This window comes from Pan troglodytes, chromosome 2 (assembly GCF_028858775.2).
Source record: "Pan troglodytes isolate AG18354 chromosome 2, NHGRI_mPanTro3-v2.0_pri, whole genome shotgun sequence".
In the NCBI taxonomy this organism is placed as follows: domain Eukaryota; kingdom Metazoa; phylum Chordata; class Mammalia; order Primates; family Hominidae; genus Pan; species Pan troglodytes.
The window spans coordinates 7,048,802-7,073,150 of record NC_086015.1 but is presented as its reverse complement, the minus strand read 5'-3'; the positions used below and the strand labels follow the sequence as shown (position 1 = coordinate 7,073,150).

Sequence of the window (24,349 nt, the reverse complement as noted above, 5' to 3'; positions counted from 1 at the left end):
GCTTTTCTGAGAGTAGGGTCAGAACTCCTATTTGTGTAGGGACCTTATTATTCCTTCAACACACTGGCCTCTCTACAGCCGCGAACTCTATAAAAGACGGCACATGTAGGTCTCTTGCTTTACATCAGCTACGTAAAAGTACGGCTGACCCTGATGAACTTGTCCTTCTCTCCCCGTGCTCATTCAAGCTGCACATGCAGAGGGCCATAATGAATTGCTGGCTGGTCTTGTTCGAATGAGCACGATGTTCTGAATCTTCATTTCTGGGAATGGTTTATACCCTAAGAAAGATAATCTAAGTGAACATTTCTGAAGAAATTACTTTATTTTTTATTTCTATTCTAAACAGGATTACCCCATGGTGGCTGTGTCCAGAGCAGTCACAAATCATTCTTTGCCATTAGTTACTTATGTGAGATAATTTTATTTGAAATGTGGGATTTTTTTTTGAAATTCTGTTAGAATCTTGGTGACAAATGAACCAATGAAGAAAGGGCTGGCTTTTGAGAGGACTAAGCACAGTGTGTCTCTTGCTGTACAAGTGGACCTAATGAAGAAAACTTAACTCTTGATTGATTGAAACCCGTTGCGTGTTCAGCTGGGCTTCTCCTGGCCTGATTTCTATCATTATAATCATTTAAAGGGAAGGGTGTGCTAACACAGAGCCGCATGAGTGCTGAAGAGCAGCAAGAATTCAAAGGCTTTTCCTAAGGAACAGCAGCTGGCAGAACAGATGATCTGAATCTCGGGTGCAACTCACGAGCTTCTTCTGTTCTCCGTTTCTCTGAAGGGCGGCTGGGCTCCCCAATCCCAATCACATTGGCTGCAACTGTGCGGAATTCATATTCGACCCAAGGGTTCAAACCCACCACGGTCGCTGTGAATGTCTTCCCATCAATGAGTTCTGGGACTGAAAGACAACAAAAGGTGGGGGCTGTTTCATAGGTTCTCAGAAAACCAATGCAGAGATTACATTAGGAAGATAGGAACATCCATCCATCCTCATCATTATTGTATTCAGGGCAGTGTAGGTGTTCTGATATTAGCTGCATCAACAGTTGTTTCAGTGAGGTAACCTCAGAACTATCTCTGTATGTTAAACTAACACACTCTAATCAGATACCAGCAGATGACATCATAAAAGACACACAGTCCACAAGACCCCAAACTACCTGACTCAATCATTACTATCACCCCTTCACATGTGTTTCAGCATTTATTGTATAGTGCCAGACACACTATTTCAACTATCCTCTGAGAAAGGTAAAAGTATTATATTCTTTTTTTCTTTTCTTTTCTTTCTTTCTTTCTTTCTTTTTTTTTGAGACAGGGTCTCTCTCTCTCTCTGATGCCCAGGGTAGAGTGCAGTGGCACAATCTCGGCTCACTGCAACCTCCACCTCCCAGGCTCATGCAATTCTTGTGCCTCAGCCCCCTGAGTAGCAGGGACTACAGGTGCATGCCACTATGCCTGTCTATTTTTTTTTTTGTAATTTTAGTAGAGACGGGATTTCGCTACGTTTCCCAGACTGCTCTCAAACTCCTGGGCTCAAGCGATCCACCTGCCTTGGCCTATCAAAGTGCTGGGATTACAGTTGTGAGCCACTGCGCCTGGCCTATATTCATTCTTAAACAATTCTTATTGTGCCCATTTAACAGAAGAGGAAAATGAAGATGTATAGAGATCAGCTGATTAGCAGTCAGGTCTAGAATTCATCTCCTAACTTCTATATTTTTCTCATGTTTCCTTCTTAAAGCACACCTGTGACTCAGTGATTACAGGAGGAAACACAGAAACCCATTTCTAAGGATTGGTAAACTAAAATGAAAAAAACAAATGGGTTAAAATCAACAAGATTTATATGAATTGCTCAACACTGGGCATATTCTCCTTCAAAACATCAAGGCCATATAGCCTACTTTTGCTGTCTAGAGGAGTGTGTATCTTGTTTGTAATAACTACTTGTTCATCCAATTTATCCTTAAATGAAATCTAAATAAGAAAATGAGTCAATTTGGAGGTATTGACAGAGTGGGGACAGTATAAGAATTCTTTTATATGCAAAGAGAAATAACTGTGAAACTTTTAAAAAATAGGAAGTGCTGTATACATGTAATAAAGGGAAACAGGATGGAAGTGTTGCTGCTAACAATGTTTTTTTTTTTTTAAGAATTTGTAAAATTGGTTAAAAAGAAATCTCATGTCTTTTTATCCCCAAATTTATCCATCTAAAAAAATGGGGCTGGACACAGTGGCTCACGCCTGAAATCCCAGCAATTTGGGAGGCTGATGCAGAATTGCTTGAGTGCAGGAGTTTGAGACCAGCCTAAGCAACATAGCAAGACCTGTCTCTACAAAAAATTTTAGAGAATTAGCTGGGTGTGGGGGCCTGTGCCTGTGGTCTCAGCTACTCAACAGGCTGAGGAAGATTGCTTGAGCCCAGGAGGTCGAGGCTGCAGTGTGCTGTGATTGTACCACTGCACTCCAGCCTGGGTGAGAGAGTGAGACCCTGTCTCTAAAAACACAGCAGCAAGTGAAGAGGCTCCCTATAATCCTCTGTTATTGCTTTTTGAGAGCACTGTGTAAACTTTACGAAGTCTGTGACTATTAAGTGACTATAGTCAAGCAGAATCCACTGCTTTCCAAAGTGAACCACAGTGCTACACAGATGATTTTAGGTAATACAGATTGATGCATTTTATTTTTATAACTAATATATTTTTAATGTGTGTTACGGAAAATACATATACAACCACCAAAACAGACTTTTTTTTTTTTTTTTTTTGAGATGGAGTCTCACTGTCACCCAGGCTGGAGTTCAGTGGTGTGATCTTGGCTTACTGCAACCTCTACCTCCTGGGCTCAAGCAATCCTCCCACCTCAGCCTCCTGAGTTGCTAGGACTGCAGGCACGCACCACCACACCAGGCTAATTTTTGTATATTTTGTAGAGAGGGGGTTTTGCCATGTTGCCCAGGTTGGTCTGGAACTCCTGGGCTCACGCGATCCATCCAACTCTACCTCCCACAGTGCTGGGATTGCAGGCGTGAGCCACCAAATCTGGCCTGGACATACCATTTCACAGATCCTATTGCTTAGGATGAGTTTAAAAAAACCCAACTGTGATTTGATATAAAGAAAAATATTAATGATAGTACAGTTGGCCGAGGTTTAGGAAACACTGCCATAATATATCATTTGTAGTAGTGTCTGAATGAGAACTTAGACGTTCCTTGCCACAGTGCTGTGTCCAGTATGCTGAGTTCCCAATGTCTCTGAGCCAAGCATCCAATATGGTACCTGTACTGACTGCTTGCCAGCCCACGGAGAACGGAGTCCTGGCTTGAATGACATACATGGTGATGGGGCTGTGGTTGTCAGGCCCCGGTCTCCAGGAGAGCTGAGCAGTGGTATCTGTGATTTCGTCTATTGTCACAGCCTCTGGGGGACCTGGAGGACCTGGGAAAGAGCAAGACCCCCAGAATTGGAGCAGTGTATTCAAACACCCAAGTAAAGGATCCACATACTTGAATGGGGCATTGACCCATTCATTTATTTACCCATTCACAGATTCATCACTTGTCAAATCCTTTTTGAACTCCTACTACGTGCTTGGAACTTTCCTGGGCTTGGAAACCACAGAGGTGAATGAAACACAGCCCCTTCCTTCTAGGGGCCCACAGTTTAATATGAAAAACTAATAGGTAAACAAATAATTACAATTGAATACTTAATGTTAATAGAGAGTATTGGGGTACCATAAGAGCCCACATTCATTAATTCATTATTTATTTATAGGTTCCTAATATGGGTCAGACAGTGTTATTTGAGGATACGGTAGTGAGAAAAGATAGATATTGCTCCTGATTTCATAAAGAGTATAGTCTGCTGGAAATGGTTATTTCTACCACTGAGAATATAGATTTAAGCACAAATGGCTTTAAAACTTTGAAGGTTACAGTGTTGCTCTGCACATTCTGCTGCACTGTAATTACTAGCACTCTCTTCACGCCCAACCCTGCATCCCATATGAGCACACACTTGCGTGCAAGGGAACTGCTGTGAAAATGGCCGGTGCGCAAGAGTCAAGGCACTCCCTTCTTCAAAGCAATTTCAAAATTGGGCTAGATGCTAAAGACCCTCATCTGTAGTTTCTGCAAGTCATACCCATATTTTTCTACTTCTCTTCCTGATGTTCGTTGTTTCTGTCCATGTACTTAAACCATGGAAAGGGGAGGAAATCAGATTTAAATGAAGGCTTGAAACTAATAAAGAAATAGAGGGATGGAAAGCAGCTGGCAGGCAAAGACAAAATATCAACAGAGCCAGAGCAAAGACCCGCAGCTATCCTATTTTCCAACATGAAAATCTCTTACCAGGCAGTTAAATGCATTTTTAACAAGGTACAATTGACCACCTCAGGAGGGAAGGTGATGGTGAGGGGACATAATGACAAACCTCATGCCCATTAGACGGGCATAAGGAGATGTTCCTAGGAGGGATTTGCGAATCCCCAGTCTAGCAATCAAATGTACTAGCCAAATACTATCGGGCCATGTCACAGGGACAGGGAAAAAAGAAACCTCTCACAGAGCAGTGCAAAGTTAACAGCAATTTCCTGAAGTTAGTCTTTGTTCTAGGATTCACTCCTTCACCGTTTACGTGATGCCCTAAATTCTCTTTCCTTTTTTAAAAATCACTTTTATAGACCCACAGGTGAGACTAAATTTATCTTCTCCCTCCCACTCCTGAATGAAATGTCTGGAAATCTGTATGCTGGAACTGATTAATTTTCCATGGTGACATTTCAGCATGTCAGTCTAATGTCACCTAGATAGAGCTGATGTAACCTTTGGTCTTGGGACCCCTTTTAACCAGATAAAGTCTAGAAGACAATATAATTTTTTTCACTAGTTTTCTCATCCTAGCATTCCCCACCATTTTTTTCTATGGATGCTGCACTGATGTCCTTTAAAATCTAAGTACCACAAATAGAAAAGTGTTTCCCTCTGAACTCTTCAAAGAATTAAATCGATAGGAAATATCTGAGTCCATTGTTGGCCTCTCTATAGGAAGAAAATGAAGGGCTGGTATGAGTTTGGCCACTGGAGAGAAGATGGTACTTTCCTGAATTTGTTTGTTCTTTTTTTATCTTCCTGCCACCCTCTCCTACCGATGCATAGATACGACCTTACAGAATGTTTACCAACTTTGTTTTAGGGAAGTGGACTCCCTCTTTCAAAATGAAAAATGTACAAATGTTTGTCCTCTGAACAAAATAACACACTCAGGGGCACGTAGAAGATTTTGTTTCAGGCGATGGCAAAGGGAAGATTAGTTTGATTCTGGGGTCTGCTTCTCCCTCAGGAAGGGTGGCCTTTCTGGCTGCCATTACAGTGCTATAGGTTAAATAGAACAGGCCTCAGAAAATCAAAGAATCTGGAGCCAAGACTCAAAGCTGCTATAGGTTTCAAATATGAAAATGTCTTTCAGGGTGGTGAAATACATTCCTGCCTCCGCCTCTGTAATGTGCAAGAAAAGCTGCAAGGGCAGAGCCGAAGGAGATAAAATGAAAGATTATGGTTTTAAATGGCACATTAATTTATTGGCCTTATTAACTGATTAGACTAGATTTTCTTTGAGACTGCGTTTGCAAATTCCTCCTGGTATTTAATGTTATTTTCTGTGAAATGAAGTATACAATATCATTTAAGAACTTCAAGTATTACTGATTTAAATATTTATTAGTCTAATTTATTGGTGTTTTAACTGCTGATCTGAACATTATCCTAATTAAATAGAGGATAAATTTTCAGCAACAGAATTCTTTTGTTCCCAAGGGGAGGGCAGACCAGCCTGGTGTATTTTCAAATGGAAATAAACACATTTCTATAAGTTATTCTGTGGGCAGATCTACCTCGGTTGAAAGTTTTTTCTCATTTCTAGCCCTTGTCTGCACTGTTACTGGAAGTTTTTTTAAAGGCAATTTAAAGGGGAACAAAGCAGACACATTGGAATCGCTATTTCTCTTGAACCCTCTCTTCACAATTAGTTTAAGTTGCTAACTCCCACACATTTCCCCCCTTACATTATGCCTAGAGGATACAGCAACACTCTTTATGGCTTCCAATAATACCTTGTTTTCTGTGCACGCAGATTAACCCTGCCTCCAACACTCATACCCTAAATTTTTATTTTCTTGCGTTCGAAGTTTTGCCATGCACTCTGCCAGCCGGCCAAAGATGCCTGAACACCAACAGTTAGGGATTCTGATGAAGGAGATTCTAGCTAAGATATTATTTTGATGTCTGGATTGGCCTCTATTTTAATGCTATAGAAAACCCCTGAACATGCATAGGCTGGATTCTGGTATGTACACTGGTTTGTGAATATTTTAATTTTCATTTAAAAATATTTCTTAAAAGTCCATTTACAGTTCCTTTGCCAACTGGTTTGGTGAGGCTTGGAATGTACTCAGTTGGTGTTGCTCAGCCAGGGGGGTCATAGCTCTTAGGTCCAAATTAGGTCATGCTGATAATATTCAAGAGAATCTCAAAAATGTTAGTATTTACATCAACTCTCAGCTCATTTACTACATCCCAGGCAGTCAGGAAGTGTCCTCTCCCAAAACCCTATTTTAGGAACCGAACAGCACTGTGAAGTTTAGGGAAAAAAGGAAACTCGGATAAACCTGATGATGATTTTACTTAAGCTGCTGTTATACCAGTGGCCTAGGATACTAATTCAGTTTAGCCCAGATGAAACATAAAAAGGGAGAGTTTAATCCCTCTTTAAACTATCTGCTTTTGTTCACCTAAATTTGTTCTAGAAGGTCATATCAACTCCAACAGCCGTAATCGGGTACTCGATTTACTCAATTATCCTTTTAGTGTAAAGTTACTGGATGTGTTCGGTGCATTTTCTGACAACCCGCACTGAGGAACTGTATATGAACCAGAAACTTCTGTGGACTGTTAGCCACTGTTTACAATGTTCAGCTTCTGCCTGACTTTTTCCCATAATTCTAAACCACTGAGGTTTCTGGAACTCTGCGCTACAGTAGATATCATGAAAATATTTCAAGAACAACAATAACAACAAAATCCAGTACCTCTTACAATCAGGTCTGCAGCAGCAGATAGCCTGTCCACACTTGTTTGGACCATGCAGACATATTTCCCAGCATGCTTCAGTTGGATGTTTCGGATCATCAAATCACCAGCTGAATCCTGCTGATAAAGTAGGGGAAAGTGGCTACAATTACTTTTTAATGAGCTCTAAATATCATTATCACATGGAGGACACGGTGACTAATGGATTTATTTTACACTGGCTGATGAAAACATTAGTGATGCAAGCCATGGCCTATTAAAAATATGTGAGCCTGCCTGAGAGATAAGAACAGCGACATTTTCAGAACACATCTTCGACAAGACCTCAGGTGTCTGGCTTCTCTGAGTCTCTGGAGCAGTTTGGCACCCATGTTGGAAGGACGTAAGTTACATGCTACATAAGTCCTACGTACTACGGTGGCTCTCGATCTAGTTTTGTGAGTTTCTTCAGAAATGCCCTCAGCCTATGGCCTTGGTTGGCGTTCTGATACTTTAGAACTCTGTATTTGGAAAATGGAAGCAAGCCCACATTTGGAAGTATCTGCATTTTATTGCTCAACCCTTTCTTAGAGCCAGCATTGTTATTGCTCCCAGGTTGGAATGAAAGGATTAGGAAGACCAGATTCTCCAAGGAAATCTCGCATCACCTAGTGTGGAAGAGTGCTAATTTGTTTTCCAAATGCCAAATGCATGTTTGATTAGCAGATGAATACGACTAATTACAGCCTGGTTTGGATGTCTATGCGCCCCAGAAATATTTCTCCAGCATTCGCCAGCACAGTACTTTTAATAAATGTGAGGAGATGATTCCACAGGCTATCACAAAGGCAGCACTTTACCTGAAGAACACTGCTACACCTTGGAGTTTGGTTCATAGCCCTGTTAATCCAAAGTTTGGAGAATAGCTGCTTGATGAAGAGACCACCCTAGAGGCCAGATTTGAAAAACTACACTTCATTCTAAACCCGTAATGGATGACAAGATAATTTAGGGTATATTGGCCCTCCTTCATTTTCCCATTCCAAACTATACAACAGGGAATTGACACAGACTCTTGTGTTGCTATTTCTCCAATGACAATAGTAATGGAAGATGTTTAATGGTATTTACTATATGACAGGCAGCTTCCAAGTACTTTACCTATATTAAACTCACTAAATACTCACATGTCCTCTGAGGCAGGTATTCTTGTTATCCTTATTTTACAGATGAGGAAATTCCAGCACAAAGAGGTTAGGAGACTTGCCTAAAGTCACGTAGCTAGAAAATGGCAGAGCCAGGATTTGAACCCATATAGTCCCTGTTCTTAACAGTAACACTAGACTAGCATCCGGAAAGACCATATCCTCATTCTATTTCAAAATTAATATGTATTTGGTTATCTCCATCGTTTCAGTACAGAGTGTCACATTCACAGGATAATGGAAGAGATAGAATTGTCAATTAGAGATAGGATTAGAAGAGATGCCAAAGCATGGAGTGAAGGAAGAGCTACAGTTTTGGTGCTTAGTTGTCTTGGGCTGATTCCTGCTGTGTGATTTCATCTAAATCTCTTACTCTTTCTTGGCCTTGATTTACTGACTTTCAAAAGACCTTTATTGACCTTCATGCTAGGTTGTGAAAATCAAATGAGATTATCTGTGTTATGTGAAAATCTTCTGAAAACTTGAAGCGTAGATTAACTCTAAACTGGTATTACTGACAGCCATGATCCATTTTTTTATGAAACAGACATGTCAAAGATGTTAAATCTAATTCAGGAAAAGCTATGGTATTTTAACCCAAAACGTCTTTTGTTTGTAACAGTTGGCTTCTCATCCAGATGCCACTGTTTATGGATCAAGTCTTATAATTGCTCAATAAAATGGGAAAATAATTGTTAACCTATTTGGCAAGATTTCTGTGAGGATTAAGGAGCTATTACAGTCATCTTTTGGTAGACACAGGGGATTGGACTCAGGACTCAGGACTCAGGACCGTAGTACACTAAAATCCACACATACTCAAGTCCTGCAGTCAGCCCTCTGGAACCCGAGTATATGACAAGTCAGTCCTCCATATATGTGGGTTATTTCACATCCCACGAATATTGTATTTGCAATCTGAGTGTGGTAGAAAAAAAATCCACATATAAGTGGACCCACACAGCTCAAACCCGTGCTGTTCAAGGGTCAAGTGTATATAAGAAAGTACCTGATAAATGATTAGGCACTTTGCAAGTATCAGGAATTATCACTATTATCATCACCATTATTAAGATTATTGATACTGTACCTAAGAAATTTCACATATGGGGACTTTGAATACAGGTTTAAATAAAAAATATGCCCCAGGGGATGTGTGCAGGGAAGGTGGGAAGCCACATTGGCCTTAGGGAAATGCCTATACCATCTATCTAATTCACTTTATTCATCAAGGGCTTAAATGTCAAAGAAACTTGTAGCCTGGATATTTCAGTGCACAGCAACCTATTAATAGAAAATTTTGATTTTGCGATTCAGAAGTACTGTAGTTATTTACACATTTTGACTGGATTTGTGTTTTTAAAGTAAAACTGAAACAAAGAAAAAAATAGACTCAGGAGTAAGGTAAGAGTCTCATCAAAGCAGACCACAATAACTTTCTCTTTCTCTTTGAAGTCACCCAGACCCAACTATTAACTAAGATCTACATTTTTTATGTTCCTACCAAAGAAAACAACAGCATCTGCTTATTTTCCACCACCGCAGTCTGTTGTGTTCCTGACAGAATACTTGGTGGGGATGGGGGGTATCAGAGGACAATGAAATAATAACTTTTATAAAACCTCAATAGGTTAACTCTATACCAAGCATCATTTCCACCATGCTGACCCAGGAAGTCGAAGCTGAAATAGGCTTGACTTCAAAATTGCGCTTGCTTATCTCTTCTATTATCAAGTCCTGACTCCACAGACATTAATGATCCTAGTGGCTAGTACACTTAGATCTCACATGTGGTTGTGCTGTCCTTAATTTTCTATGCATTTCTCAGCAGGAGTTGATTGGTGTTAGCACTAGTTTAACAGAGGAGATAGACATTTCCCATATGAAAGATGAATGTGAGCAGCTCTACGGACAGCTGTCTTTACAAAAGGTGGTCATCAGTGTTTGACTTCATTAGGTGTCCCTGTTTCTGCCTTAGCCCTGGCACCATTCTGGCACAAAGGCTACATGTGTCTGAATGGTAGGACGTCCACTTCGATTGGTCGGGCATCTGTTTTGATTGGTTGGTGCTTGCGCCATTCTGAGATTTAGCATTTTTAATATCTCTCCTGCCCAAGAAATTGGTTTTAATGTGAGAACATGCTGCTTAATTTATGAAGAATGTTCTCGATTTACACTTTCCTGTTATTACAATCAATGTTACCCTTCCTTCAATTAATACCACCATTAAAGTTTATCAAGTACTTCTTTTGTGGTAGACATTGGGCTATGTACTTTCCTAGACCTCAGGATATTCAATATCTCCAATGTCTTTGTGAAGAAGTTAATATTTCTCTCACTTAGCCAAAGTTATTAAGCTGAACCATGTGAAAGAGGTCCAGAATGGTTTAGGCTGGCAATTTCATCCAGCCTTTCTCAATCAGGGTCCCAAGAGATAATCCCTAGTGAACCCAGGCATCCACTGATGTAACGAATTAACTTCTTTCCTGTGCCATCTAAAGTTGTACCAATCAGATACCACTCTTGGCATAGAACTGAGACAACAGTCATTGAAATTGTTTTGGGCATTCTGTGACTCAACTGCAAAAACCCTGTTTGATAAAGGTAGTAGGACTGTGATGAACAGGGCTAGTACTGTAGTTGGGTGGAAAATATGCTCTCACTATATCATATGGATGACTTTAGGCCACTTATTCTCAACATAAAGGGGGTGGACAGATTTTCATAGCAGCCTAGGAAGTGGGGAGAGCTTTTCAAGTCAGGGCCCCATTTTTGTATTCTGCTATGTTTTGGCTGGACTCCTTCATAAAAATGGCAGCCGGAGTCCATCTTTATTGTCAATGGGATCACAGAGCTGCGTTAGAGCAGAAAAAAATTTTTTGACAATGATTGTGATAGATAGGAATTGTTCCCAGATTTAACCTCTTTTTTTTATGTGTTCAATGATAATATACAGTTATGGAAAGTAAGGCATTTTGAAAATCCAATCATTTTGAATTCAAATTACCTGGAGATAGTAAGTAAACCCATCAGACTTTCAAATTCAAGAAAGAAAACCCTAAATTCACAATGACGTGCCTTCTACAAGGTCAAAGGGAGTTTAATTAGCAGCCTAAAAACAGAAGGAAACTATCCTTAAGCTATTTTCTTGGTCAGATTCTAGGATATATGATATGATATGTGACACAGAGTTTGGGATTTGAAGTTTTAAGCTGAGTTCCACAATTCAGTAGCTATGAGGCCAAGGCAAGTCATCCAATGCCTGTGAGCCTTAGTATCTAATCCACACACAGGAATGAATAATTAACCTGTAGGATCGGTGCCAGTTAGGGAGCAGTCCTGCCATGTAGGGTTGTTCAATGAGTGATGCCACATTTATTGTGCAAAAAGGAGCAGGAATTAACCAAGAGTTTCTTGCCATAAGATTACTTGAACAAAATTCTAAAACAGTAACTTTAAATATATTGTTAAGTTGGTCTAAACAAGTTAGTTTGAGTCAGTTTTTGATATTAATACTTACCCCTCCAACTCTTTCAAAGTGGTCCCCATCTCTGTCAAAGTCTATCAGGTGTCCATTAAATGACCAAGTAAACACGATGTCTAGCGAGTGATCATGCGTTACCTGGCACGGCAAAACAATACTTTCTCCAACAGTGACATCCATGCTGGAAGGGGGTACCATTACCCTTGTTGGATCTGGAGAGTTAAAACAAAACAAACAATAACAACAACAAAGTCTGTGAGCTTGTGTGGAAATACAATGTAGACTCCAAGAGCAGGATGAAATACTAAGTAATTTTGCTTTATTTTTTCTGAGGCTGTGACCAGCAAACCTCAGTCATCTGGGAAGCTCAGACTCAGGCCAGGAGGTCATTTTTAATATGAAAAGATGAAAACACTCATTATGTGAACCTTCTCAGAGCAACAGAACTCAGCCAGGGAGCATGGAGGTGAGATCTCTAAAGATGCTCATGGAAGGGCTTACTTTCTGGCAGCCTGCTCTGAATTGCCTCTTTCAAAAGGTTTTCGTCTCTCTCCAGTTTCACCAGAAAGCTACATTTCAGCTGAGTGCAAACAGGAAAAATCCATGTTGATTTGAAGTTTGTTAGGCTCTTTTTTTCTATTGTAAAAGTAATAAATGTTTTAGCACAGGTAATTTAGGAAATTCAGGAAAATTAAAAGAAGGAATAGAAAAACAAATCCTACCCAGATAAAACATCTATTTTCATGGTGGTATAATTTCCCCCAGTCTTTTTGGTTCACAGTTTTTCAGTTGTTTTGTTTTACACCATTATAAAAATGAGACAAATACGATTTTCCTTTTTCTCCTCAATATTATATAGGCATGTTTATTCATTTGTCAACATAATTTTATAATCTGCTTTAAGCTTACAGTTTTAACCATTTTGAAACTAGTTGGCATTTTAGCAAATTTTATTAGACATTTTTCTAATATTTATAATTAGAAATCATAAATAATGCTGTTTATTATTTATTTAGAAATCATAAATAACATCACTGACAAAATGATACAGGTATATTACTTTTTAAAAATAAGGACCATCAATTCGCTTTAAAATTCACCCTTTACATTATAGTTTAAACTGGGAATAGAATGGGCTTGCTTAGCTGAGAGAGTTTATGAACTCCAAAACTACATTCACACCCATAGTGCCTTATTTTTCTGCAACATGATTTCATAAATGGTGTCAGACAGTACACAAGTGAGAAGCAGTTTGAATTCAATGTAAAGGCCATATACATGCCTAAAGAATAAAATTCTGAATTAGGCCATATTCCAGAAATTTCTACATACTAAACCAAACCGAGCCAATCAAACAATTACAAAGAAGACAAACCAAAACCAAACCAAATAATAAAAGAACACTGACTAATCCTCTCCCATAGTCATGGGATTGCATTTCAGGCTGTGAGGTATATAAATATTTATTCAGGGAACCTCTTGGATTAAAATATCCGCTGGGAATTTTGAAATTATATCTGATAGGAGAATTTTTGTGAGTCTTACTTACTGATAACCCATGCTAAAATTTCCTCTTTAAAGAGAGTATTTAAAACATTTTTTCTATCCCTTTATCCAACTACAGAAAGAAAATCTCTCAGTTACAAAAGGGAAATCTCTGTTCTAAATAGGTTATAATCTAGTAGTGGGATATACTTTTGTTGTTTTCTAAAAATAGGAAAAGATCATGATAAGTAGATTAATGTGCTTTTAGTCACTGTTAAATGAGTGATGTCCATGAAATGAGAAGTGAACAACAGGTACTGCCAGCAAAGAGGTAATGGGATAGAAAACCCCTGATTTGAAAGACCGAGGCTTTTGAGGACTACATAATAAAAATCTGCTATATTGATTCACTTACCATCAGGAATAGATAGTGATGAAGTTGTGTTTTTTTTTTTTTTAATGAGGAAAAGAGGTAAGTACAAATCTTACTCTAAGTAAACATCAAGGAATAGCCCCATTTTGACTTAACATGTCATTTGACGTTTTTAAATTTACATTTTCCTCAAGAAAAAATGAAGACTGAAACAGATCCCAGGCTAAAATGATATACCTTTATGGGTTTTATTTGATAAAGATGTTGCCTAGTTCTACTTTAAACAGCTGCCCACTGATTCTGCAATTTAGATTTTCATTTTAATTCATTTATTTCTTGATTTATCTGCCAAGCATGGATTGTGTTTACATGGATAACACATATAACAGAGGCTGAAGGAATAAGAACATTCATAATAATCGAGTCCCTTAGCACTGTTAAGGACTTTACATGGATTATTTCATTTATTCCTAACAAATAGGTACTATTATCATCCCTATTTAACAAATGAGCAGACTGATGTCTAAGAGTCATTAAGATATTGTCTGTTGTGCGATTCTGCCTTTCTTTTCACTGAAAACATGATGTCCACATGCAAATCATGCAGAGAATAAGTCTGAGGGCATAATACAGCAATTGACACTCTTATGTGTACTCAACTGAAGATATTCAAACGAAGGAGGAATTCAGAGAATTTCTGCCATGGGGTGCAGATGGTTGCAGAGGGCTTCACTGCACGTGTCAGGTAGTTACTGCCTTAGACAGGTAACAAGCAGTGATGATTTTATGCCTAAAATGGTGGCTCTAGCTCTAAGCCTACACATCAGACTTATGAGTGTGGAGTCAAATGTCCAGGCTCCAGTCCCTAAAACTGTCTTGTCTCCCTATCTCCTGACAACTTTTGGGCTAGCAGCAAGGAGTTGCCACATACCCCAAAGCCTAGAGCCATTTCAAATTCTGGCTCACGTTTCTGAATGACATTTCTTTCCTAAAGAAACGTTCACCTCTTTGTGCACATGTAGGGATCTGGGACAGATTTTTATTATTGGTAAACTTAGCTGTCTTTTAACCAAGGACCAGAGAAGTTCCCTGAATCAAGGATTATGTTGGTGCAGTTGTTGTGCTGACAGCTGCTGATTCATTAACTCAGCACTGGTCGCGGATTCATGTTCTGAGCCTTAAAGCAGCAAGAATCAATGCAACGTCATGCACTGTACACGTACCAGAGAGGTCTCCTAGGGACAAGAAAAGATTAAACTAAAGAGGTTCAAAATCTCATTAGCGACTTGGTTTTCTCAAAGTGTATGTTTGTTCAGTATTCTTGTTTTCCGTGTTGTGAGTTTTGATGCTTTTTACTTGATTAATTTCCTAAAATTTGAATACAAACCCTGTATACAAACAAACAGATGGCTTCCTGCAAAACAAACTGTCTCCTCTCCTTTGGTTTTAATTCATCGAGATCAGGAAGAACCTATATTTATGACTTCTGTTCTGAAGAGTCACTTCAGCTATTGTTCTGTGCATAGAACTCTCAAAGGCAATTAGAACTGAAGGTGTGAACTGATGGCTGGATTTGGATGTAATTAAATAGCAACAATGAATAGGACCAACAACATCCCTAAACGTTCCTACTTGTGGTTGGTTCCTACTGTGTAGAATGATAAATTCTGAACTCCAGAGGACTGATGCTTCAAAATCTATATATTTACCAAGTGCTTCATTCTCCTAGAGTTAAAAAAAAATTCTTTTACTGTCTACAGTGTTTTCTATAATGTATAAATGACAAAAGGCAAACTAACTGCTTTGTTCTAAGGATTATAACCATGAGGAAGAGTTAATTATTAACCAGTATTTTTAATAATATTAACTACTCAATTAATAATCAGATCCACAATTAGATGTATAAATTACAACACTTATCCAAGCCTTATTACATTCTCACTTTCACTGCTGGTGGAAAGACTTTCTGATTTATAGCTTTTATTGTCTCTAAAATGAAGTGTTTTGGGGTCCATTGGATAAGGATTCTATTTTTTAAAACACTACACTGTTTTATATTTTGTATTTTTTGACAGGGTCTTGTTCTGTTGCCCAAGCTGGAGTGCAGCAGCATGATCAAAGCTCACTATAACTTCAAATTCTTGGGCTCAAGCAATCCTCCCATCAAGGTAGGACTAGAGGCATGCAACACCATGTCCAGCTAGTATTTTATTTTTATTTTATTTTATTTTATTTTTGAGATGGGGTCTCATTCTGTCCCTGAGGTTGGAGTGCAGAGGCACAATCTTGGCTCACTGCAACCTCCCTATCTCAGGTTCAAACGATCCTCCCACCTCAGCCTCCCCTATCTCAGGTTCAAACGATCCTCCCACCTCAGCCTCCTGAGTAGCTGAGGCCAAAGGTGCACACCACCACGCCCAGCTCTTTTTTTTTTTTTTTTTTTTTTTGAATTCTTGGTAGAGACAGGGTTTTTGCCATGTTGCTCCGGCTGGTCTCAAGCTCCTGGGTTCAGGCAATCTGCCTGCCTCAGCCTCCCAAAGTGCTAGGATTACAGGCATGAGCCACTGGTGCCTGGCTAATATTTTATTTATTTATTTATTTTATAGACACAGGGTCTTGCTATGCTGCTCAGGTCAGTCTCAAACTCCTGGCCTCAAGAGATCCTCCCGCCTTGGCCTCCCAAAGTGCTGGGATTACAGGCGCGAGCCGCCATACCTGGCTGATAGTTCTTATTATCTGCAAAAATAAGTGCTTTTGGGTCCACAGGATATGAATTCCATTTCAATGTTGCTTTCCTGATACCCTACCAATCCTTCCATTTTAGTGTATAATTTATCTTTCATTTACAGTGCCAAGATATTCACTTGGTGCCTATCAGGATAGTATTTAATGTGTGTTTCAGCCATCTTCATTTGTGGAAGGAGACACATCCCTTTTGTTAACAAATTTCTTGACTCTAATGGTTTTGATGATGCCTTTCAGTAGAGTTGTATCTTTTTTCCTTAAATTAGTTTTTATAGGGACAATTTAAAAGTGGGATTCTTCAAAGGCCTGGAGCTAGTCAAAGAGCAGACAGCAAGCAAACCTCAAATGACACAAGGGGACTGGTCAGAGAATTATTTTTAATAATATTTAAATGCCACAGCAAAGAGTGTTGATTAATGATGACAATAATCCTGAGGTAGCATCTCTAGGGATGAATTTCAACATTCTATAGTTGGCACCATTTTTTCAATAAAAATCAGTGCAAGATAAACTGTATCAATTCTGCATAAAACACACATCTAAAAGGCATACCCTAAACATTAGATGAGAATCAAAATTCATAGTGATTTCAAGTGGGACCAACCTTTTCACCTAGGCAAACTTTAATAGGGATAAAGGCAAAAAACTACACTTAAAAAATCAGCTACTAAGTACATGCTGGGGGACTGGCAGCTCACATGGATAATACCTAAGCATTTCAGTGCTCATGGAGTCTGTGCAGCTGCCAAAGAAAGGGAATGAAATCTTAGGTTGCATAAATAACACATGATGTTCCAATTTAGGGAGGTAATAATCTGGTTGTATTTTGCATTAGTCAGACTACAGCTTACTAGGAACGTGTTTTGGATTCATTAATACATTAGTATACCTGGGTTAGTGAAAGATCTAATAATTCCATAGCAGCTAAAATAACTGAAAGTGTTTGGCATGAGAAAGGTAAATTAGGAGAGACATGACAACAGTTCTCAAATATGTGAAGGGCTTATAGGCAGAAGATAAGCTAAGGTTATTTTGCATTGCCCCAAAGTAGAAAGCAAAGAGTAACTACAAACAGGCATATTCTGGCTCTGTAGAAGGAAGAACTTTCTACTAATTGGACCTTTCCAACAGGGAAATAGGCTGCCACAGAAGAACATGAATCTCCATTTCTGGAGGTATTCAGGTGGAGGTGGGCACCCTCAGAGAGGGGATGCCAAGTTCTGCTAATGGCCAGCCAGGCTGGAAAAAGCCTACTGTCTTGAAGAGCCTATGAATCCGAGCCACCTCCCCACATGCCCTTCCTGGCCACCCTGTTCGCTGGTGATCCTATCCTTTCATGAAGCCCATCGGAATTAACTGTTCTTTTTTCTTCGACATTAAGCTAGTGCATTGTTGTGCAAAATCATCTGTCTTTTTTACATGTGTCCTGCTTCTCCCCCTGTAACTGATCAGCTTTCTGGGAGTCACGGACTAGATCTTACACTTTTATAAGTCCCTGGTGCCTAGTTCTGTTCCTACTCATGAGAGTTGGTTAAAGATAACTTATGGACGATCTGTGAGTGGCCCTGTGGGAGACTGATGAAAATAAGGCCTTGAATCTTGAAGTACTATAAATCAGGAAGCTATATTAATTATTTCTTATTATTTATCCAGGCTTATGTCGAATATGGAATTTTAAAAAGGAACCGCCTGAAGGCTTACTCAGCACTCACCATGCAAGCACTGGCCCTTCATCTGTGTTCATTGCTGAATTTTCTTATAAGGCCACATTTTGTAGTTTTTTCTTGATTTTAAAAAGTAATATATTTTGAAATAATTTCAAACTTACAGAAAGTTTGCCAGAAAAGTACAAAGAACTCTTTCACCTTCATATACACTCCTCAGTAGCTAATATTTTACTGTATTTGCTTATTTTCTTCTCCCCCATATACATATATATGTGTGTAAATATATATGTATATATATATGCATGTGTGTATATATATATATATATTTGTGTACACACACACACACCCCTTCTCCCTACCATATACACACAAATACACCTACACACACACACAGACACACACATATACATATATACACATATATATATATGGTGGTGTTTGCCTGGCTTCTCCATCTTATTCTTACCATTTACACCCTTGTAACTAATGAGTATTTTGGCTGGCTACCATGGCTCATGCCTGTAATCCTAGCACTTTGGGAGGCCGAGGCAGGCAGATCACTTAAGGCCAGGAGTTCCAGACCAGCCTGGCCAACATGGTCAAATCCTGCCTTTACTAAAAAAAATACAAAAACTAGTTGGGTGTGGTACACCTGTAGTCCCAGCTACTCGGGAGGCTGAGGCAAGAGAAGCGCTTGAACTCAGGAGGTAGAGGTTGCAGTGTCGCACCACTGCACTCCAGCCTGGGCAACAGAGTGAGACTCTGTCTGAAAAAGAATAATAAACTAAAATAAATAAATAAATAACGAGTGCTTTGTGGGGAGGTATTCCAAGATTACACCAGCACCTGATGGTCATCAAACTTGTATCCACCAGCCTTAGAATCCATTAAAGACTCCGTCCTGAATTAGTGGCTTTTATGATGGTTGTCAAACGGTGATTCTCCATTGCTATCTTTCCTTCTACATACATCAGCTGACATTCTACTCTACGGAAGAGTGTTCCCCTCTCCCCCATTTATTTATATACTTACTTACATTAGGATAAATTCACGGCTTCTTTTGACAGGTGGTAATACATTACTATCATTATTTACACTGATGCTCAAATTGTCCCCATTTTGGCCATTGGGAGTCCTTTTAAGTTGGGCTCTTCGTATGTTTTACATTTTACTATTATTCATTAAGTGTTTCTCCCCATTTTGGCCATTGGGCCTTTTAAGTTGGGCTCTTCGTATGTTTTACATTTTACTATTATTCATCAAGTGTTTCTTTACTTTCTGGTCCAGTAAGGTTCACATTATACTTTTTTCCTGCAATAGTCCTAGAATCAGTCATTTTTTCAGGGAGCTCTGGTGCTTTTTAGTGGAGGATGGCTTTGAGAACTAAGAGGTGTAGACCCAATGTGCTCATTGTTACTGAGGGTCATTGATCCTAGGCCCTCTCAGCAACAGAGCTGGGAAATATCTATGTGTGTATACATGTATAATACCTACACATCTATAAGTATTTCTGTATCTTATCCTGAAAACATTTCCTAATTTGCTTAATCAACTTACATTCTGTTCAGTATAACCCATCTGCCAACATTGCCAGCTGTCTCCTCTGCCCACCACCTCTATACCCACCCACAGTCATGTCTCCATAGAGCTCTCCAACCCACCTCACCATTCTGCATCCTCACTCACTGTGATTACTCTTCTGTGCCAGACAGGAAAGGGAGGGTTGCTCAGATTGCTTTAGTACTTAAAATGTAAATATTTAAAATGAATACTCCACAGAACAATAAAATAAAAAAGATGGCGAACACTAATTCTAGAGCATATGCCATTTAAAAATTAAAGTTTTATGCTACTTATAAAAAGAAGAATGAATAAAGAAAATGTATCAGTTCCCTAAAATTTAAACATTGAGTTTCTGCATTTCACACCAGGGAGAAAACCTGAATTAATACTTTCATAAAATACCTATTGTCAGGAGCAAGACATTACTTAAAATTATATTTAGTTTTTAGAGAATAATTCATCCTTAAATGGGAGAAACATTGATCAATTTTATAATTACTATTCTCTGCTGGGTCATTAGGATCTACATTTTGAAGGAGCTATCAAAACAAACAAATGGAAACACCACAGTTTCCAGTTTGTTCTGTTCCTCCTGAATTACTTTTCAGAAACAAATCCATTCTGTTAGGAAGGTAAGGAGGGAAGTAGGAAATGATGGATGGGGTTGGTGAGGTTATCCTTGAGAAATCTACATATACTTAGCTAAAAGTCCTTTTCAGGTGGTTCCGTTATTGCTACTTTTGAAGGTGCCATTTGTTCTATTTGCTGATTGTCTCTTATGGTGGCAGACTTCCTCAAGGTCTTTGTAATTTTGGTTTGGGAGTTCATCTTATAAGTGAAGTTTTTTCTTCCTCATGAGCACCCACTTCTCCCTGTTGTGTGGCTGTAAAGGCCTGTATCAGGTTATGTGAAAAATTTGGGGTTTGCACTTCACGGCATAGCAAAATAAAGGGCATTGCACCCAATACTGTACAGGTCTGACTCTTTTTGGGGGGTGGCCTTGCTGCCCATTCTGGCCACAGGTAAACGTCCTTTAAAGGTCTCAGATCTGGGTAGAATTTTTTTTGTCTGCCCCAGGTTCCTGGAAGGGAGCTCAGCTCCAAGTCCTGATTTTAGGGATAAGCTTTAACTGCCGAAATATCCTGATGAAATAAAATCTGTTCAGGTTATCATCACTCACATAATATCAGACATTTATATATGTAGTTTGTTCCTAAGTGTCTACTTTGCTTACAATTTTGCTCTTTGGAAAATCCTTTACACATTTGATCTCTTTTAGACACACTTACTTTTCACTAAGATTTGTCTTCCATTGAGGAACTATGTCTGTGAATTGAGAATTTTTACAATTTTAAAACATAGGCTAGTTCTCTCAATAGCACCCTTATTTATCTTACCTCTCTTTTTGTTAACATAATTAAAATGTGACTTTGCTTTAAGAAGAAGGGAAGAGGAACCAATTGGAAAAAGAACAATAAGTGTATTTTGGCTGAAGACAAGGAAGTCTGCCCTTTTAGGTGGCAGAAGAAAACACAGAAGTAGCATAGGGCACGTTCACAAGTCAAGGTTTTTCATCGATTCATACCAAGAGGCACAGCCACATAGTATTGTGACCTGGTTCTTGGAACAACACGTGCAACTTGACAAATGACATCAGAAGAAAACACAAGGCAAATTTTGACCCCAGTAGGCGTGAGCACAAACTGGAGCCTTGTGTAAAGCAATTTACAAATCGCCCCTGAGTGGAATGCTTACTGATCTATTTTGAAGGACTGGGGGAAAATCGCAAAGCAGAGCTGTTTAATAAGCTTGACTGCCACAAATGGAAACTGCTATGCACAAGCCGATCGAGGGTGGCCAAGTATAGGTACTTGGGAAACAAGCAGTCAGGTGGTAATCAAAGTTATTAGATCTGCCTGGTCAAAATGTGGAGCATAAAGCACCTATTTAATTATGAAGACGGTTCTAATGATGCTCGAATGCTCTTGGTTGCCTCCCAAGTCTCTAACTTGGTCACAACGATAAATAAGGAGGTTTTTGTTTGTTTGTTTTTAATAAGCAAGATATAATCTGTCTTAAAGTCATTCACCGTCAACTTGTGTGTTTTTATTTTTACCCATCACCAGGGAAAGCAAACCTCCGGGGTCTGGATTTGTGCCATGCTTCAGTAGCAGGGTTTCTCATCTGGGAAGTCTTTCTACATGCAAAGAATTTTCTGCAGGTGCCTAAGCTTCCACTATGAATAAGAATATTTCCTCAAGCCAAATAGCAAGTAATAACAGAAGAGGGAAGGGGGATATATGTTAAACTTGCCCTCTCACATTTTCTTTTTGAAGCTTTCTTTATGATTCGAAAGAAATGACAATCTGAAAGGACTAGGAAAAGACTATTCTCAATGACAAATTAAATACATTGTATCTTCGAGTCAAGGTATAATTAAAATCACTCTATGGCGTGCCTTTGACTGTGATGGAAGATAAAAAAGAATCATAAATGGGAACCACAGATATCTTTTACCCACGGAGAAACATTTTCATCAAATAATAATTAGAATGTTTTCTGTTTATTTCAGTGACTGCACATAAGTAACTCTCCCTTATGACTCACTGAGCAAAAGAGTCCCCCCAAAATCCCATTAGTATCAGTGAAATACAGTAAATTTCATCATAGTCAATGTGTAAGAATGGCATAATAAGATCTTTGCTGATTAAAGGAATGTGTGATTGCATCTGCTGGGCATTGGGCTGCATCTACTGATAAAAAGTAAGCGAATGTTTACTTAAACTATAAAAGAAAGGAAATGTACACCTTGAGGCAAGGACAATGAATTCCAAAGACGATGCCTTCCATTGTGATTACATGCAAAAGAAAAACCAAGTGCCCATTCACACACAGTGCAATGTGGGGAAGGGTTAATATTCTGGACAGTAGATGGTGCTGAAACCTCAGCAGAAGGAGAGTGTCCCTCTTTTTCTGTTTAACCTGCTCCTGTCAGCAATTTTCTGCATGTTTTCAGATTCCTCTGTTTAAGGACTGCATCTTGGGAAAGAAGCAATAATTCGCATATTCTAAAGCAGTACTTCTTTGTTTGCTTATAGATTTGAGATGAGGTCACCGAGGAGCATATGAAGCTTAAAATAGAAGGTATTAATATCTTGGTAGACAATATTAGCTACCCCCTCTTTATTTGATATAGACAGGATTGATTGATGAAGCTTTCTGCAAAACAAAGCCTTAAACAATCCTCCCTCCCCCACCCCCAATAGTCTGGTCCACCACTGACTAGCTTGTTTGAGGACTTGTCTGTAATTCTAAGTGAACTTTTTCCTGAAACCCTTCAGAATGGGCAACTATTAATAGATATTAGGTCCCCTGCAATTGTTGAAATGCCCCCTTTGTGTGCAGCTAGGTAAGGCATTATGAGTTTAACTAAAAGAGACTCTTCTTCCTGCTGCATTGCTCGCTTCATAGTGAGACCTATATACACATTCAGTGAAATTTAAAGGAGGGAGAATGAAAATCTGAAGAGCCCTGAATTAAGACTTTGTTACTGTTTTTCATTTTGGAGAGAAAGAGGCAAATCATTGGAAAACTCACTCTTGTAAGGAGCAGGTTTGAGGGTCACTGGACATTTAGTCCAATCTTCCACACTAGAGATAGGGAAACTTTTCTCTCTATTGAGAGTTGCTGACCCAAAGAGAAAAATAAAAAACCAATCGAGGGTCACGCAAGTATAAAGCAACTTAATTTAGTTTATTTTCAGAGAGATGTTTACAACTTTTCGTGTCTTTTAAATTAGGTACAGGGAACATAAAATTTAAAGATACATCAAATAATGTAAAAGTTAGATCTAATCTAATATAAAGGATAATGGAGGTGGAAAGAATGTTAAAGCCAAGAGACAAGGAAAAGGAGATGAAAATGCAGAGAAACAGAGCAAGACAGACAAGCAGAGAGCGGCAGAATCCTCTACTCCACAAAGACATCAAATGCTAATAAATGACATTCACACCAAGTGGAGAACACAGAGCCAGAAAAGAATTTTTAGAAAGTGAAAAGGCAGTCTTTTGTGGAGCACCATTCCATCTTTTGGTTTTTATGATATTAAAATAGAAACCCTTTGTTGGGCAAGCTCTATCTTTGTAATTACAGTCATTTGCAGATAAGCTGTATCTTGCCACTTCCAACTAAAGGGTGCCTGAAATTTAAGTCAGAGTTCTGACGTGACCCAAAGTCCCACATTTTCCAAATCCACATTTACTGTTCTCTAAAATGACAAGTAGGCTTTGCCATAGTGATAAGTGAAGCACTCTAGTACTACTACAGACTGAAAGTATTGAGAAACGGTCAGCATTAAAAATTGGCAGGATACTTCAGAAAGAGATTAAGGGCAGAAAGAGAAATAGATTTTTGGCTAGGTCTTGGTTAGTCAAAAAACATTAATGACTTCCTCATTCCACAAACATGTTAGTTACTTGAATTAAAACAAACAAAACCCCTAGGGGTGTGTGTGTGTGTGTGTGTGTGTACATGTAAATGTCTGTTCCTCAATAACATTTGTTAAAGTTTACAGGAATGTATTCACTTCCTAGATTATCCATTAGAATCTAATAGCTCAGTGTTGGTAGGAAAGATAGTGAGGCAAGACCCAAGCCTAGGTTATAACAAATAGGTACACATTATTTGTATGACACATGCCAACTCCCTAGGGTGTGTCTCTGGGCTGCAGTGCAAGAG

At 38.9% G+C, this 24,349-nt stretch overlaps 1 protein-coding gene and 1 long non-coding RNA gene across 6 annotated transcripts in view; one reads left to right on the top strand and one right to left on the bottom strand.

Moving 5' to 3' along the window:
• The window catches only part of CNTN4 (contactin 4), a 959,696-nt gene that overhangs the window by 20,544 nt on the left and 914,803 nt on the right, over nt 1-24,349 (bottom strand). For 3 of the 5 annotated variants that reach the window (XM_009444763.4, XM_009444765.4, XM_063805293.1), the window contains 4 exons: nt 11,816-11,991; nt 7,111-7,231; nt 3,300-3,458; nt 761-910 (listed from right to left, as the gene is read on the bottom strand). In XM_009444763.4, coding sequence (XP_009443038.2) covers nt 761-910; nt 3,300-3,458; nt 7,111-7,231; nt 11,816-11,991 — 606 coding nt within the window. The remainder of the gene's footprint in view (nt 1-760; nt 911-3,299; nt 3,459-7,110; nt 7,232-11,815; nt 11,992-24,349) is intronic. The other 2 variants (XM_009444772.4, XM_063805294.1) reach the window with 1 other exon arrangement.
• LOC134809422 (uncharacterized) lies at nt 1,183-24,112 on the top strand. Its single transcript, XR_010155069.1, has 4 exons — nt 1,183-1,263; nt 3,570-3,703; nt 15,713-15,805; nt 21,739-24,112. It is a non-coding gene; the product is annotated as an uncharacterized LOC134809422 (long non-coding RNA).